This window comes from Corvus kubaryi, unplaced genomic scaffold (genome assembly GCF_017639235.1).
Source record: "Corvus kubaryi isolate FWS band 111438036 unplaced genomic scaffold, C.kubaryi_AGA036_p1.0 66, whole genome shotgun sequence".
NCBI classification, from domain to species: Eukaryota; Metazoa; Chordata; class Aves; order Passeriformes; family Corvidae; genus Corvus; species Corvus kubaryi.
The window spans coordinates 32,187,116-32,205,939 of record NW_024582054.1 but is presented as its reverse complement, the minus strand read 5'-3'; the positions used below and the strand labels follow the sequence as shown (position 1 = coordinate 32,205,939).

The 18,824-nt window shown below is 45.4% G+C and overlaps 1 protein-coding gene across 4 annotated transcripts in view; it reads right to left on the bottom strand.

Moving 5' to 3' along the window:
• The window catches only part of SLC35F4 (solute carrier family 35 member F4), a 113,095-nt gene that overhangs the window by 6,642 nt on the left and 87,629 nt on the right, over nucleotides 1-18,824 (bottom strand). For 2 of the 4 annotated variants that reach the window (XM_042047624.1, XM_042047626.1), the window contains exons 2-4: nucleotides 14,739-14,927; nucleotides 10,455-10,752; nucleotides 3,265-3,484 (exon numbers count right to left, since the gene is read on the bottom strand). In XM_042047624.1, coding sequence (XP_041903558.1) covers nucleotides 3,265-3,484; nucleotides 10,455-10,752; nucleotides 14,739-14,927 — 707 coding nt within the window. Of the gene's footprint in view, nucleotides 1-3,264; nucleotides 3,485-10,454; nucleotides 10,753-14,738; nucleotides 14,928-18,824 lie in introns of those variants that run through there. The other 2 variants (XM_042047625.1, XM_042047627.1) reach the window with 2 other exon arrangements.

Genomic DNA, 18,824 nt, shown 5'->3' with positions numbered 1-18,824 from the left:
TTTAAATTTCATGCTCAAGGCTCCTCCTGCACGCTACATACCAGGGCATCAGCACAGCTGACCTGAGCCTGCCTCAGGTGCTGGCTTTAGAAACCTGAGCTCACATCTAGGCACTGCTCTGTGCTGACAAGCAGCAGCAAGGTCACAGGGAAGCAAAGGTGGCTGTCAGCTCATTAAACAAGGCTTTTAATTAATGGAAGAGTGTGGAAACTTTCTTTTGGAGCCTCCTAGGTATGGAATGAAATTAGCTTGCCTCTTTTATTTTTTTCCCTGAAAGAGAACAAGACCAACCAATGGTTTATCAGAAACTTTTTTAACATTTGGAGCACAGTAGAAAACAAGGTGCTGTAGTAGAGAATCCCAGAATCCCAGAATGGTTTGGGTTGGAAGGGAATTTAAAGATCATCCAGTTCCAAACCCCTGCCATGGCAGGGATACCTTCCACTATCCCAGGTTGCTCCAAGCCCCATCCAACTTTGCCTTGAACACCTTCAAGGATGGGAAGAGAACTTTCTCCAGGCAAAATTCAACATTTTCAGGGGAGAAAAATGTCCCCAAACTACCTAAAAAAATTTGATTCAACTCCACAGATGAAGCCCAACCAAGGGCTTAAATATGCAAACACATAAGCATGTGTCTAAATCTAAGCAGCAAAAGCCAGCAGAACTACTCAAATACATAAAGTCTTTTAAATATTTGTGCTTGCTGTGTTCCAAAGCTGTCAGGACTTCCCAACGTGTAACAGAGGCACTTTATTAATGTGAGAGAGAGATGTCCAGAAGTGTCCAAGCAAAGGTCAGGGTGCAGGCAGGGACTGTGCTGTGTGTCCTTGCCCAGGGCAGGAGGTACTGCAAGGTACCTAAGCTCTGCCTGCACTACTTTTATGGATAAATAGAACCAGAGGATCGTTAAAGTTGGAAAAGACCTCATTGAGTCCAACCCTAACACTGCCAGATCCACCACTAAACCATGTCCCCAGGCATCACATGTACACATTTTCTGCACACTTCCAGGGTTGGTGACTCTACCTGGGCAGCCTGTTCCAGTGCCTGATCACCATTTCTGTAAAGAAATCTTTCCTAATACCCAACCTAAACCTCCCCTGGTGTTTTTCTCTCATGGTGTGGGTGCTACAGCTTCACCACTGAGGGCACGTGGCTGTCCCTGCAGAGCACACACTCTGGGTACCTCAAACGCAGCCACAAGCACCTGAAACTTGGTGGGGAACCCTTCTGCAGTTTTCACTGCTCCCACAGGTGGGATTGTGCCATTCCACAGGGTGGCCAGCAACACAGGCTTGTCTTTAGATGTGGCACCTAAAAATCCAGCCTTGCAGCCCGGCTGGCAGCTGAGCAGGAGTGGTGCCAGGAGATCAGAGGGATGTCAGGCAGCTCCCACATGCCCGTGGGCATCCATGGCCAGTTTGGGGACTGCTGCAGCCACACTGGGCACACAAGGAGCTGGGAATGTGCTGCAGAGCCACTGCTGTCCCAGGCACTGGAGCATCCCCACCTCGATGTGCCCGACGGCTCCGGAGCTCTGGAAGAGCTGCTGGGAGCTGAGCTCCTTGGAAAAGCTGGTTGAGCTCCTGGGTGCAGAGTGCTTCTGCAAAAACATGGCTCAGGGTATAGGATTAAACCTGTATTTCTTTTCATGTCCTCACTGTCCAAATAACCCAATTCCTGCTGCTCTCTGAGGCACTGCGGGCGAGAGCAGCTGAGGCATTCAGAGCACAAAAAGCTGGGTTTGTGCTGCTCTGTCGTATTTTAGCTCTCAAACTCTCTCCTGCGTGGTTATTAACATCATTAAGTGTTATTCTGTCAGGAGAGCTGCTGGAAAACGCTGTGAATTACCTCTCCAGCAATGGGCATGCAGGCTCTGCCAGTGAGCAGCGAAATCCAGTTTACGTGCAGGATTTGCTGCTCACTTTTCCTGCCAGGTTTTTCCTGTGTGAACCCCACAGTGTTTACAGCACTAATACTAATGCATATTTATGGCAACCTTTTTTTAGTCAGTGAAAAATAAATAATAACTGAAAATAGCTTTTATTTCTAGATTTCTTCAACAGAGCAGGCTAGGAGAATACAAGAGCTATGCTTGCTCTCCCAGGAAGATGTTGCTTTGAGACAAAAATTAGCTTAAAGGGTACCAAATTTTCAATTTTTTCAGCTGGAACCTGAGATGATCAAGGGGCAGAGGGGGGTAGTTGTTCCTGTTACTTCTGTAGAGGAGAACTGAGGTTTTTAAACCCTGTTTATTCTTTGAGTGAGTCAGTGGGCTGAGCGTGGGTCCCATTCACCTGATGTTTCTGTGTTTTCAGCTGTGTATGAAATAGGCACACAGGTGTCTGGCTTTACCTTCAAGCACTGGTTCACTTCCACGCTTTCCATGGAACTTAAATCCAGCTGCTGGTGGTCCCTTCTGGTCACACCCATTACACCTGGCCCCAACCTGCCCCTAATGAAGGTTCAAGGCTCTCAATAATTCAGTCAGGATTGTGCCCAACACGACCTTGAGCCATTTCAGGGGGGAATTTGCATCAAAGAACTGGCAGAAATCCTCACTACTCCTCATCCAAGGTGTGAAGCCAACAGTTTAAATTGCTGCATGTTGGGAGATTTGCGTATGGAAAACTACAGGGAACAAGTTTGCTTTCCCCAGATCCAGGGGCACATCATTTTGAGTTCTGTTTTAAATTTCTGCAGGGTCCATTTTACTGGCAGCGAGTCCTGTAACACTTCAGTGCAAAATACACCTTCATACAAAACAGCTTTGTTCCTTTTAAAGCAGTTTTGGCCATGCACATGTAAATGTGTGTGTGAAAAGTGACAGAGTAGCACAAGAAAAATACATCACACATTGAAAACAAGGAATAAAACCTGTCTGTCTACCCAAACAAGGAATAAAACCACTTTGGTTAGAACCTAAGCATTCATCACTAAGTTTAAAAGAAAATGAACTAAACTTCAGCACAGTAAACCAAGACAGAATAGGTTTATAGGAAACTGGAAGTTCTTCTGTTGTAATTCATGAAGTTACACTTGGCTGTAATAGCTCCTTGAAATCCCCACACTGAATTCCCTCTGAAGTTCTGAGGTCTCTAACTGATCCTGAGGTTTAGGCCTGCATTATAAAACTAAATGAGAAACGTTTTCATGGTGTATCTACACCCCAGTGCAGCAGTGCTATGGCAGCACCATGGCTGATGGGTTTAGGTGCAATTATGAAAACATGAGAGAGAGGAAAACGAGGCACGTTCATTACCCTTGCTCCCATGAACCTGTCTTTGAGCACAATCCAAGAAAGCAAGAAGACAAAAGCTTTGTTACAACAGAACAGGGCAGAGACGTCTGTGGCTGTGAGCTTCTTTAAAGCCAGTAAATACAGGTAGTTAGTCAAAGTCCACAGAATAGAAAAGGGAGCAGTCCTTTTAAGAAAGAGTTTCAGCGTCAGACCATCTTCACCAAAAATCCGACTGCATTCCCTACGAAAAGAAAAGAGTTTCAGTCTCAGCCAGGGTTTTCCTTAGCATTCACTCCAGCACAACAAACATTCATTAGGCTTTTATCGCGTTCCTGTGCTTTCCCTAACTACTCCACACGCCCAAGAGAATCCATTATTTAATTTACATAGGGAAAACAACCTACAATCTTCTTAAAAGAGCAATTTCGAAAGAAGAAAAGAAGTAACTTACCTGGAATAATCACACTCTGGGCAACAATAATCCCAGGAACTCACACACAGAAATGAAGGTTATCTATAATGCTCCGACAGCTCCCAGACTCTGCCTTCAAGGCCATGAGCACAAGGATTAGAATCATCATTTTTTCTCTGCAGCTTGCCAATTTTCTTTTTTTGGATTGCTCCAAGCCCTGTTTTCATTCCTACTGAAATACATTTTTATGTATGGCCAAGGAAGCTTTAAGAACTGCCTAAAGATACTCAAAAGGACTGCCAGATACATCAGCGTGGTGGGGAAGGGAGCCACCAGGCAGTGGGAGTGAGCCAGGCAAACAGGAGTGTGTGAGGAAGACAGGAAAGGGAGGGAAAAGTATTTAACAGTTTCATTTTATTATACAGTGAAAATCTGTGTTTTCTAGGAGGTATTTCCTTGAGGATTAAATTCCAAAGAAAACCTCCAACTTCCCAAACACTGTGTCGCACACAGCTCAAGTGAGCTGCCTGCTTAGGATTTCAGGAATCTCTGCCTTTCCCAGGAATCTGGGAAGGATGTTTTTTTAGCAACTCCACTATCTGCACCCTTGGCTGAAGGTATTCCTGAAGATATTCCCAGTGTGCTTCACTTCTTGGCATGGCAGGCTCTCTGACACTGCTCAAAACATGGGAGGTCTCACAAGTGACCCTGAAGAGCAGTGGAGTGAACCAAGGCACCCTCAACCTGCAGCACATCATTCCAAGGAAAGGGACATGGAGGGAATCATCCAAATGCCCAGAGGCTCTGGGGCTCCAAAGTGCTCACAGCCAAACACGGCTGTGTTTGGAAGACTGCTGAAGCACCCACTATGTAGAACTAATTAGCAACTTCAAAGATTGCACTGCAATGTGAAATCAAAAGTATTTGTTATTTGAGGGTGCTGGGGGTGGTATGCTAAATACCTTGATTTGGAAGACGAAATCATTTTCAGGGCCCCTTAACCATTTTTACTATCTCCTGGGAATTTTGCTGTTAAAAACATTGCAGCTTTTCACTGTTAAGATTGGAAACCATCACTCTCATTTTGAGGAAAGTAGAATAGTAACATCTGTGTAATAACTGAGATCAGCTACATCTTAACCTAAATGATTCTATGATTCTACTTAATAACCACTCTTCTCCTGCTGCCACCAGGACAGCCTGGGGTACAAAGCAGTCGTTCCTGGTAATAATAAATTCCATTCTCAAACTCTGTTCCAGGGCATCCAGTGAGTTAACACTCAGGCTGGTGGATCTGCTAATTACCTCCTTCACTCTAGTTGACCTCAACGTTCTCAGGAGTCCTGTTCACCAAAGATCAGGATAAAAACGTTTAAAATATAAAAAAACCCCAGCTACTTGTGTGCATCATTTGTCTGAGATACAAAGCCAGCACTTGGTGAAGCAAATAACTCAGTGCCTAACTTTGAAGACTTTTGTAACTCTGATTTCAACAGGAGTTAGAGGTGACGAGTTTCCCTGTTTGAGAAAGGACCCACAGGTGGCTCTTCAGTGTTTCCTGGCACACAGATACAGCAGTTTACCTATAAAAGATGCTTCCCCTTGAGACTCAGGTGGATGCAGAGGGTGATTCTGGGCTCAGACCACATCTCACCTCAAGACAGGTGGGTGCACCATGGCTGTGTCACCATTCCACAACACCAGAGCCAGCATGCCCCATGTCCTGACAAGAACAGACCTGCACTGTGAACTCCAGACCTGTGTGGTGGGAATTCTGCCATCACTTCTGGGGCATGACTGGATCATGATAAATCCAGCCTGCCTCAGGAACTGTCAAGATTTTAGAGGAAAGAAGCCTGTGCTGTGTTAAAACAAGGCAGAAAGGTGCCTGGGCTGCCTCCAGAAATGCGGGGCACAGCTGGACCCGGATGCCAGAACCGGCCAGGTTTTGCTGTCCTGCGGATCTCTGGGATGTCTGCACACAGACAAACCCAGAGAAGAGCCAGGAGGATGGATCCAAGTGCCCTGACAGGGTGAATCCTCGAAGGAGGAAGGCTCAGTGGTTATTACATTATTCTGGGTCAGGCTCTGGGCGTCTGGTCAGTGATTTGGGAGAGGCAGCTGTGGCTGCCCCAGCAATGGCACTTATCTCTGAGTTCCCAGAGGCAGTGGGAGGGATGAGCAGAGATGCACAGCTAGGAAAAGAATCTGGAAATGCTTCACAGGCCCCAGGCAATGGGCTGTTTTAAGCAGGTGGAAGGGCCTCCATCACACAGCAGTGACCAGAAAAAACAGGCGGTGGTGGTTCCTCAACTCTCAGTGAAGAAAATATAGCAAAGTCTCTGATAGGGTCGTGCTGAGTGAGGCAGAGACTTGATGAATTCACCCCTGTGCCTAGGAGAGCTCCATGAATAATGCTCAGTCAATGAGGAGATGGGGAGAATACTTTATTTTCCCAGTCAAGGCTACAGCAGATTGCCTGAGGCTTTGTGAGGGATGGTGGCTCAGTGGTTAACTCAGCCTCTTTGACATGCAACTAAAATTAAACTTGCAGGAGTCATCAGACATGACAGTGATTAAAACCCTGGGCTCAGGAGAGAGGGCTCCCTGGAAGCCTCCCCACACAAATAATGTTGCAGGCTGCTGACTTAGAGGCACAGACGTAGCTAAGGGCAGCTGACCCTGAAACTATGACAAAAACTATTTCCAAATGCACAAGAAGTCTATTTAAAACCTGCTCTCTAACACAAGTAACTCCTTTTACTTGCAGGTAGCCCTCAGCCATCAGCTCTGGGCAGCATGCCATGCTCTCAGGAATTACAGCACCTCAGGCAGTCATGTAGCTTTGCCTCTGGCACCCACTAAATAGCTTGTGTGCCCTCTCAGTTGTTCTGATGCCAGGCCCTGCACAGGAACGGGTTTGTTCCCCCCTGACACACAGCAGCCTCTGGAGTGAAATCCAGCAGCTGGTTATAAGCAGCTCACAGAACAAAACAGCAAACAGGCAGAGACCTGGGGTACAGGAACACAGAGAATGCAGTGACATCACCTGGATTAGAACTTGGCAAGGCCACAGTGACATTAGGGCAGCAAACAGCACAGCAGCACCTTCTGTGAGCACAAGTCATTCAGTGCTTCTGCCTGAATGACGGCATCTGCAGCCATAAAATGCCTCCCAGCTCCACTGCAGGGGACAGGCACCAAAGTGAGTGTGGTTAAGCACACTGGTGAGTTGTGTTCCCAGGACTGACGGAATCTGAACTGTCAGAAAGAGCCTGACCAGCTCTATTTGTCTGGTGGAGAGCTGGAGCAAAAGGAAAGTGAATTCTGCGTGAAACTCTCACATAAGCAGTGCCTGGCTCAGGGGGCAGCACCAAGGAATGCTGTGTCCCACAGGAATGGCCCATGGGAAGCCTAGCTTTGTGCTGATGGTGTTCCTCATGTCTCCTCTGAAAAGCCCTTTGCAGTCAAAGTCTGGATTTGCAGTTTATTCCACAAGTGGCTGGAGGAGCTGGACTGAGCTACTGCTGCAACACAGAGGGAGAGGTTTGTGGGTGAGAAACCTGCAGTGACAAGTTTCATGTACAATACCAGCTACTTATGGCTCAGCCTGCACTTCTGCTCACTTCTTGTTCTCCAAGAAATCCAACTCTGCCTGGTGTGTTTAGTTCACATTAAACCTGCACCTACCAACACCTTCCCTGGCCAGTGGCTCGAGGCTGGGAAGAGCCTGCAGCACCAATCTCAGCTCTGACACCGTGGGTACATCCTGGCAGGAAGCTGCTCAGTGTCACAGTGTTTGTCCCTGAGAAGCCAAGACGCCAGATGGGGAGGCAAAATGCATCGACATTGAAAATGTCACCCAGCTACTCCACACCACAACTGCATGAGGACCCTAAATGAGGTCTGTGCAGTGTCTTCTGCTGTGGTAAACGCTGGCAGGGTTCGATTTCCTACTGCTGAGCTTCCTGAGCTTCAGATCATCTTACCCAGCACTAGTGGAAGGAGTTTCAAGCTCTTTATGCAGGACACACTTTTTATTTACAGTGCTGAGGGGATACCAAGAGCCATGTCCCCTGCCTGAAAACAACCAAGACCCTTCACCTAAACGCAGCACAGAGTTCATAACCATGAATTATTTTCTCAGACCACAAGACTGAATCTCTAAGGTAAAGGGTGAAAGGTAAGAAATACACAACTTATAATCTCAAGAATTATAATAATAGAATGCTAGAGTGGTTTGGGTTGAAAGAGACCTTAAAGACCACCCAGTTGTACCCCCCTGCCATGGGCAGGGACACCTCCCACTATCCCAGGTTGCTCCAAACCCCATCCAAGCTGGCCTGGAACACTTCCAGGGATGGAGCAGCCACAGCTTCTGTGGGCAACCTGTGCCAGGGCCTCACCACGCTCACAGTCTAGAATTTATTTTCTAATAATTAATCTAAACCTGCCCTCTCTCAGTCTGAAGCCATTTCCCTGCCATGTCCTTGTCAAAAATCCATCTCTCTTGCAGCTCCTTTAGGTATGGAGCAGCCTAAACTTTTCAGAAAGCCAATCTGAAGTTGAGGATTGAGACTCCTGTCCTTCCAAGTGGGATTTATTAAAGGAGCAGTGGCTCTCTACAGTTTTGCCACCCTGGGGCAGCACTCTGCAAGTCACCCACAGGATCACTGATCTCTGCCAAGGTGTCACAGACACTGTTTGTTCAGATCCACTGGGAATATCTGCTGGACAAAACGTCTTAGGTCTTTAAAGCTCCTAGAGAGTAACTACATCCTCCAGAAACATAAAGACAAATCACCTCTGGTCTCTGAGGCAAGCCTGGAACTGGTACAAATGGGTTTATTGACAAGAATTAGCCACTGCACAGGAATAAAACAGGCAAACGAAGCAGCAAGAGATCTTACAAAATGTAATAAAAAGCTTTGTAATAGAACAGTATCAAGAATGCAAAGCAAGAAAATACACAAACAATCAATGCAGGTTTGAAAACGCCCCTATTCTGGGGAGAAGGCTGGGTGAAATGCTCTCCAGAGATCCTTTCCAAATTAAGTCTGTCTATAATTTAAAACTACAAATGATGCTTTTCAATTCTTTAAGTCACCAAAAAAATCCAAAGCTCATCCTGAGGAGATGTCCATTCCATATCCCAACTGAAAGAGTCTGGACAGTCAAGCTGTAACACAGCACAGACCAAGCAGTTGGTCCCCATGAAGAAATCATCATTTACCAGCAGTTACTTCCTCCTCGGGATGTGAGTTCCTGACATATCTGGAATAAGAAATACTCTGGGAAGATTCCCATCAGCTCCAACACTGGTGTCCCGACTCAACACATTCACAGACCCACTGCAGAAATTCCTGTGGGCATTTAAGACTGTCCTCAACTTCCAAAGCTGAATTCTTAACAGAAATGGGGAAATATATCAACCATTCAAGCACAGGGGTTTTTTTATGCGTTGCCCCAAATGTTTTGCCCCAAAATTTCACTCTGATAGAAATATAATCAATGAACCAACAGCAGGGGATTTATCTGCAGGGATATTTCTTCTCACCTTCTTCCTTATTTGCTGTGCCATTGTTATTACTTCACCCCACATGCAGAAGCCAAGCTGACATGGTTAATGTTCTCACAAACACTCCAGCAGAAATCTAAATGAAGCATCATTAAAAGACAAAGCACCAGGGTTTGCAGAGAAGCACTTAATTAAGTGCAACTGTTCAATTTCAGTCACACTGATTTGACAGAAATGATAATGTAGGGCCAAATTACATCCCAGATCCTGGCAAAAAGCAGCTGAGGGAAGAGTTTGGCCCTGCTACACTCCACCCTGACAGTCACAAATGGGACTCCCTGTGTGCTCAGTGACAGCAGGAGCCAGGGACGGGTCCCACGCTGGCTGATTCCTGGTGGAACAGACAATTCTGCTGGAGTCAGGTTGTTTTCACAGCAAGCCTGCACTGGAACAACAGAATTGGGTCCCAGCTCAAAATGACCCCATGAACCCCCTCCCTTCCTGGGCAAGGTGTGGTATCTCTTGGTGAGCTGAGTTTTGTCCCGTCCTTTAAAGCAGCTCCCATATCACTGTCAGATCAGTGGAAAAATAAAAGTGGAGGAGGAACTGTGAAATGTCACAGAATGTGAGGTACTTCCAAGCCCCAGAGACAGATTAGATGTGGTTTTCTTCAGAACTGGCTAAGGGGAAGCTAAGCCAGCCTGGTCCTGGTGGTCAGACTGGATGATTTCTTTGGGCTCTCCCTTAACCCTGTATTTCTCTGATTTCCCAGAGCTACTGAAGAGGGATTTATAAATTTCCAGCAGGATGAAAGGGCAGTTTGCATCCTGCTATACTTGCTCAGCATAGAGAGCAAGCCATGATCTTCCACATGGAAATCACCTCCTCAACTCTGAGCATCTTTCTTCTCAGCTAGGAGTTGGTTTGGTTGCACCCAACACTGCTATTCTATCATAAATGGACCGGGACAGATTAATCAGTGGCTTGATCCAGGCAAGAACACAAAATATAGAGATATTAGACAATAAAACAGCAAGATTATAAGCAGATTATTGACCTTTTCAACTCATCAAAAAAACCCTTTAACAATCAAGTATCCCTTTATTCAGCACACATCACTCCTCTGTCAGCCTCCTGTGAGCTATTTATGAATGAGGTTTTCTGCAGCATGACCTTTATTCTGCCTCCTGACACCACGGGTGGAACTGAGCACAGCAGTGATCTGAGCTCAGCCCTCAGGAATTAGGCTGTTTAAAGGGATACTGCCACGCTAAAGCCTACCTGAATTTTTTGATTGGAGACTGCTTTTCCTGCGCAGTTGCAAGGTGCCCGGAATAATAAATTGGAAAAATCATAATGTTCCAGTTTGTTGAGAACCAAGTCATGAAAAAGGGACAGTCAAAGGTCTCAAACGTGATTTTGACAAACTGCGTGGTCCCAACCCAGGAGGAAGAGACGGACAAAATGATCAGGAATCTCCAGATTAGCTTGAGAAATGTGGATGTGCAAGACTGGCATCGTGTCTGGCTGTCAGCCTCTTGACTGCTGCTCTCTGTGTGCGTTTGTGTTCCTTCTTCTCCTGAAAAACAAAAAAAGGAAGAATAGAGAGTTGTACATGTAATGAATGCATTCAAAACAACGCTTGGCAAAACCTCCCCTTCTGGTCCAAGTCACAAATCATCCCTTGCCTTCTCCCTATAACTCCTCTATGTCTCATAAATACTGAAATCCTGCACAAAAGTATTAATAATACCATCTCTGTCACTTCAAGGAGGCAGAACCAAACACAAACACAACACCGAGGGCTGAGGTAACAGTATTACAAATAAGCTGTTGTCACTATTTGCTTCATCAGCCCTTCATTCCCTCTGCCAGCAAACCTCCAGAATAAAAATACATCCCTTGGAACCAACAACGTTATAGAGTCAATTACTGTGCATGTAAGCAACAGAAGAGCTCCCTGAGCCTGTAGGTCTGGAGACAGGAACAAGTTCTTATTCCTCAAGACTTTTAACTCCAGAATCACTTTTTTATTTGCAAGCTGGGATGGGGAAAAAAAGAAACAGTTTGGTGGTCCTATGTACCCAAGCAGAGAAAGGCTTTTTGCAGTCAGGTTGGTGTACTTACATTTTTGAAGTTAACAAAGGAAGCTGGACAGAAGTGAAGCTTGGCACGCCTAGAAATAAACCTCTGCACATAAACAAGGAGCGACCGGAGAGTTGGCATTTCCCATTTTAGCACAGTGGTTTTCAGACCCAAGTGCAGATTTCCTACCATAGGTGGGGAGAATTTAATCTCACTGACTGGTGACTTGCTCTCCAGACCCATCTCCCAGAGATGCAACCCATGATCCCTGTTTTGGTTTGCTAGATCCCAGCTGAAAACAAGGAGCACTAACACTGCTGTCCTGGGAGCTCCTGGGGCAGCACTGAGCTCCAACCATTCACCCTGTTTGACCACATCACATCAGTTTGGTAGAAGAAACAGGGAAAACTCTTCTAAAAATCATGGCCTGAAGGCCATTCTCCTATCAATTATCAGTCACATGAATACATGATGTGATATATAGAAGAAATAATACGATTTTGAGGGAAGTTATAGATGCACTGAGTGATAGATGCACTGTCCAATATTCAGCTTTTATGTGACAGAGGTATCCTTTCACACTCAGCCTTAGTTTCCTTTTACATTAATGCTTTTGCTACAGCCAAAAAGAAATGTCAGACTAGGGTTCCAAGCTATTACTGTAAACCAACATTACACATAAAAAAAGATTTATCATAGCAGGGAGTGCATTTGCAGTCAAGAATTCTCCTAACTAGGACAGGGAGCTTTTTGTAGTTGTAATTGTGTGATGTGGTTTTTTCCTAAAAATAATCTGCATTCGGTGGCTCCATTGTTTAGTGGTGAATCAAGAATTTAAATAAAATTACAGGTTTATTAAAAACATGCAGAGGATAATCAGCCACGGGTCTGAAAAGGCAAGCATCCTTTTAGCATTCTCCTTGGCTGCTGAGAGAAAATAGATATTTTTATGGTACTAATAATGACTGACATCTATTGAAAGGTAAATTACAGTTTATTTGCAAGTTAGAATGGCTTAAAAAGAATATATTATAGTAGCATCGACTTGCAGGTCTTCCTGCTAAGTAAAACTACCATGCAATTAGTCCTTTTCAGCTACCACTTAAAATAATCACACAATGATAGAAGAATAAAGCACTTTTAGCCATACTTTCTATTTTTCAATTACAAAATAATGATGCAATTGGTGTCACTATGCATGACACTACCATCAGCATCTGACTTGGATGTTACAGTCCCAGGTCTGAGTGCAAGTGAAAGGCACAGAAACACACTCTTGTTGCAAGACCTACCTTGCATTTAAAGTCCTGAGTAAGTTTTTAGAAATAAATGTACAGTGAGGAGTTGCTCTAAGTGTTTAATCAGCAGGAATTCACCCCATGTGATGTAGTTAGCAAACAACTGAGTATTCAGGATAAACATGTTGTCTGGGGGCCCTTTATATTTAATGATAATGGAAAGGCATGGTGAGAGGGGAGCTCATTCCATCCCCATATATCTGTCTCTATCTACATCTAAGCTCACTGGAGGCACTTAACTCTAGACCAGGTATCTGCAATTAACTTAAGTGAAATTGTGATTGATCCCAGTGACAGAGTAGCTTGACAGCTGCTTTCAAAATCCATGGGACATGCACACCTAGTTCCCGGCCAAAGAATCAAAAGGCCAAGATAAGAAATATCTTTCAAAATAATGACAGGGCTTGAACTAGAAGGCACAGGGTGAGCAGGCACATGGTTCCTATTAAAGAGGTTTAGGGATTTCCAAGTCATGAAGCTGGGGCTGGAGCAAGCACTTGTGTTTAGACACCAAACGATAATGAGGAGAAAACAAACTAATAGCCAAAGTAGCTGGGAAACAGCATTCTACAATTGGCAAGCTAGCAGGGTCTGCTTCTGGGGTCTGCTTTTAGATGGGATTGGAACAAACCAAAAGACTTATCCTGGGAAGAGCACAGAAACAAGCTGAGGACTCAGCAAGGATGAAAGGACAGGTAAGAATGCAGATCACACAGCGGGTGACACGAGGAGATGGCACTGGCCATCTGAGTGGAAAGCAGTGAGCAGAAACACCCCTGGCATGGTCCTTTGGTCCACAGTGCAATTCTTACTGACAAGATGGTCACAGAAAAGCCTTTCTCTTGCAGTTTTCAGAAGAGTGAGATGAAGAAAATCAAAACCTACAGCTTTTCATTGGAACTCTTCTGGCTATTTGGCAACTACACCCTAGAAAATTATATTCTTTTATTTGTTTACCTATTGGGTAAGTCCTAGTTAGACTTCTCTGATGAGGAAGGGAAGATCAGGATAAAAAGGGAAATTAATAAATGCAAAGTAAATGTTTAGAAGAGTATGATGTCCAGGAACTACTCAAGTGGCCTAGAGCCCTTTCTTGGAGAAGATGGGTTGTGATTTTGGATGTACCTTAGTGCCAGCAAGCACAGTTATGTCAGCCTGATATCTGGGAAAATGAGATTTGGTTTTCTGGTATCTTAGCTATGATCTTAACTGCAAGATGTTGCATCCACTCCTTGCAGCAATGATCACCTCCAATACTCCCCTCTGAGGCTTTCCATCAAGAGAGTACTCCTGGAGTATGAGATCACTCTGTTTTCCAACATGAGAAGGGCTCTTGCTGCCATTGGTGGTGAAGTGACAAGAGGAAGGTTCAGCTCCCCCAAATCCAGTGTGCAAGGGAGATCCTGTTCTTCCTCCCCTTTTTGCTCACAGTATCTACACAAGCAGTCTTCCAAAGAACTTGGGCAATTAAATTATTTCCTTCCAAAAAACCTGGACAGTTAAATTACTTCACTCATTTAAAGTCTGTCCTCCTCAACAGTGTGGCTTAGCAGACTCACAGGCCTGTGGCTGCACATTGTAACTGCTACCATCCCATCCCTGCAGCCATAGATGGACACCATGGTGAGGAGCTCAGCGTTCACCACACCTACAGGTTCATTTGAGCTAAACTCCTGCAGTGAAGTGGGTGATGGAAGCCCTGACGTGCAGCTGACCGATGCTCTGAACTGTGATGGTCTTCCCTAGAAATCCTTCCACCTGCTGCTCCTTCTCTTCCTCTTCACCAGACCATCCGCGGTGCGAGCCGAGGTTGTCACTGTCTTTGAGAAGGAACTCTTAAGGGCCCTGGTCTGTGGCCAGGCTGAAGCTGAGGAGACACAACCACTCTGTGAAATCTAACCGTGTGCTAGGGCTAACCATCTCTGAGGATCTTCCGTGCCTCACGCCGTGCCGGGTACCTAACGCACGTCATGTACCTGCCAATCCCAGGCTTCTCCTCCCGTCCGTGCCGCCTTCCTGCCTCACGCCCGGGCTCGGGAAGGACCTGCACAAGAATCTGCTGCTCGCAGCACCGCAAACCAAACGTCAGCATGCTCGGGCCCTGCCCCATCTCTCCGGAGACACAGGGAAGAGGCCTCTGGCAGGCACGCGGTGGCGCCAGGAGTGCGGCTGTGGTTCCTACCTGATCTGCTCTGCCTCTCGACTCTGCTGTGCCGACAGATTCCCGAGGGACTTCGATTCTGCAGCTCAAGAATGGGAGCAGCAGAATCTTCAGCAACAGATAGAGGGGAGAGCTGCCTAGTCATGCCTCTGTGTCTGCTGGGGCAGTTGCCTCCTGGCTTGCATTGGATGACAGATGATCGTGAGGCACCTGAGAAGAAAGAGTTTGCATCAGTTTTGGCTGGAAAGTCCCTGGAGGAACGCGGGGCTTTCAAACAGGCTGGCAGTGAAATGCATACAAAAGGAAGCGCACAGCAAAAATGCAGGTTTCAGCTCTGCTCAGGATAAAGCAAATAAGTGAGTAAATAAATACTTAACTCTCTCCCCCCTTATAGTTAAAAAGGTGCTGCACGAAAACCAGTCTTCCCCCTGAAGAAATGAGAGCCCCATGCTGCAGTGTATTCTCAGCCCCATGGCTCCGTCCATAGGGTCTACACAGTCAAAGGAATTTGTACTCACGTGGGCCCCTTCCTGAGCACTGACACTGAATCAGGCCAAAGGAGAGGTCACCATTCCCCCTTAGGCTGGGAAGGAGGGCCGAGGAACCACTGCCTCCCTCAGGGCTGGGAGCCTCTCTAGAGGAGAGCTTCCTCTTTCCACACTCCAGAATGATCCTTGAGACTCTTGGATGGGATGAAGCCATGGTCACTCACAGGTCTTTTGGATGAAGATTTCTGCTACAGGATTGAAGATGCCGATTTTAAGCCTTTACAGACACCAAATCAGAATCTCCACATCTTCAGAGAAGTTGCTTTCTCTTCCTCTGCTACATGCAGACAACTCCAAGATGAGACATTTCACATGGAGGCTGAACAGAGGCACGAGGCAGCAGAGAAGACCCAGGTCCCAGAAATACCAGTAGTACCAGATGAAAAATTTTCCAGTGAGTAGGACACCATATTTAATGAGCAAGAGCTTGAAGGGCTGAATTAAGAATCAGGAAAACAACAGCAAGGAGTGCAGTGCTGGAATCCATCAGTGTGACTGGTGATCGATCATGCATGGACTCCCAAATTTACCAAAGATGTCTCTGTAAGAGGTCAACACATGAGCAGCACAAGAGAGTCTTCTTCTCCAGCAGAAAGTGAGGATGACAGGCCATTTTGGAAAGCATAAATGTGTGTTCACAGCCAGCTGAGATCACCCACTGCTTGTTTTGCAGCTGCTACTTCAACTGGTGACCATCTCACCTAAACTTGTGGAATGTGCCCGTACCCAGAGCAGCCACTGACCTTGCCACGACTTGGAAGGATTTAATATGCTAATCCCAACTATTTCATATTGAAAAGAATACAAAAATAGACACAAACCCCATGTGTAAGGTGCCACATGTGAAGCAACTGTGGTAGAAATCCCAAAGGGAGATACCGTTTGTTGCAACATGAGCCATTCCAGTACACTCTGAGCAAAGAACATCAAACCCAACTACTACTTGAAAGTATATTCCAAAGCAAGGGCTGTATCCAAGACTCAAGAATTGAGATAGGACTCTTGTCAGAGTTCATACAATCACTTAAAGCTGCATTGGGTTCACCAAGTCTAACAAAGATCGATGTATAAAATATGGAATTATACAGAAAAAAAATCATCTCTCAGCCTATTTAGAGCCTGCAAGGTTACTTTTTACCCACCAAGTAGACAAGCGACCAAATCAGCAGCTGAACCCCTCCAGATGACCTTTCTCAAGATGCTCTTCCCTTTCTTTTCTGTCCAGTATGAGAGAACTCTGACTCAAGGGGGACACCCAAGTTTACATTCCAATTGACCATGAAGTCCTACAAATCCAATCAATGCAGTAAACAACCCGCACTCTGTGACAACAGACCCACAAACCCACTTTGAAAAATTAAGACCTACATGATGAGAAGCAAGCTACGCACTGTGTTGCCTCTCCTCAATTTTTGATGAGCGTTACTTTGTAAAGAGCTTTCTAGAGCCTACCGGATGTTTTCAGACCTTTAAAAAGCCGTTCACCTTCACGTATTTACTTTTTAATGGAGAAAATAATGATCTAGCAGCCACACAACTCCCTGCATGACTTTGTTCCACTTATTTCAAAACTCCAAGAGCTACCTCTCCTACTGGTCAAACAAGAATAACATCACATACTTCATAAGACTTAGTAAACAACACACGAGTTACTCTTGCAAGTTACACCTTCATTTGTCATCTGAAAATTAGTCCCAGCCTCCACGAGGTTAAGCCAATCACTACCTTTGGGGCGAAATATTCAAAAAGGCATTTCTGATTTTTCAGGTCCACAGCTTGAAGAGGTTTTATTTTCAGGAAGTGTTTGTTTGTTGACTGCCTGTCCTTGGAGAAGAAGCCACCGAGGTGACTGGCTCCAAACCACTCCTCGTTTTGATGTTCATCACTTAAAAAGATTTCTTTATGTTGAAAGACACATGTTATGTCTCAATTCCAATTCATTTCAGAACAAGATTCACATTATACTATGCAGAAGTCTAGCAGGTGACCTGCAACCAAAATTTGATGGAAGACTGTTTTTCCTCACATGCAAAAAGAGCTCTGAATTATTTGTATCTGGTACAACAGAGCAGCATGAATCTTCTCTTGGGCATTGACAAACCCAGCAGGTGAGACCAAAACTGTAATTCAAGAGATTGCATTAAATCGAAAGTCTCTGCTTGATTTACTGAACTCTTCTTCCCTTATATCTGAAGCAATCAGACAGCACAGCCATTTGTCAGTATTTCATTGTTACAGCCAGAAAGATTGGGACACCTAATGCTGCTCAATCTGAACGTATTTTAAGGGTATCTGTTGATTGGGGGCGGGGGGGGGGGGGGGGGAAAAAAGATAATGCTGGGCTCACTTTCCAAACCTGGAGCCAGCAGCAGGGACAACGAATCACCATTTGCACAGCTGAGCAATGAAACCTCCCAGGTGGGCAGTGTTACCCCACTGGAGAGGAAGGGAAGGCAGAGCTCATGGAACTCTGGTTCTTTGTCTCACTTCACAACTCTCAGCTCTTGAGGAGGAATCTGCTAAGACCCTCCAAATTTGGAGGGATCAGCAGCAGCATTTTCCACTGAACTTCCATACACAGAATAACGGAACCATAGAATGGTCTGGGTTGGAAAGGAACTTAAGGTCAACTAGTTCCAACCCCCTGCCATGGACAGGAACATCCTCCACTGGACCAGGGTGCTCAAAGCCTCATCCAACCAGGCCCTGAACAACCACCCCAAGCAGAGATGTCAGCATGGGGTGGGGCTTTTTACACAGTTTGTGGCTTTAGCAGGCAGGAACCACAGGCTGAGAACGAATCTACATTTTGGGCGTACTTTGCTATCTTAAGAGAATGCTACTGGAAGAGACTGGGAAAAAACAAACAGGAATAACCTTGCCAGACTGTCAGATCTTGCTGCTAGAAGTGCTCCTTGGAGGTTGTAACCAAGTGTCAAAGCAAGACTCTGCCAACAGGATTGACCAAAGAGGAAAGAGAGAACTGGAAAGTACCACACACGATTGCATCCTGCACATCTTAATGCACCAAATCCACCTGGATTACTTTTCATTATTGAATGAAAACAAATCGATGCTCTTTCCCATTTTTTTATGATTACTTTTAGTTTATTAATCTGTTTCAGCAAATCTATTTCCTTGCCCTGCAAATGTAGATGCTTTATAGCTTAAGAAGTAAGGCCATTTCTCTGCACATGGAGACCAAAGGGACCAGCAGGGGAAACACATGGCTTTCCCCATGACTCTAACAAAGTCTGTCCCCATCTTGCATTAATTATTATACACATATCCCAGTGTACTTTGATTTAGCAAGGTAACTGACTTCCCTCCAAATTATTATAATTTTGAAATTAAGGGGCTTTCAGGCAAAGATATAAGAAATAGGAATAGCAGTTCTTTACTAGTATATATAACAAGGCAATAATACAGAAACACTGGCTTAACCTGACAGAGTCAGGATAGGACCTGACACCCTGCCGGGCAGAGTGGTGGCAGTCACAGTCCCATTAAGGGGTGGCTGCACCCTCTTTGAAGTGATAGAAATGGTTCTGTCAAAGAG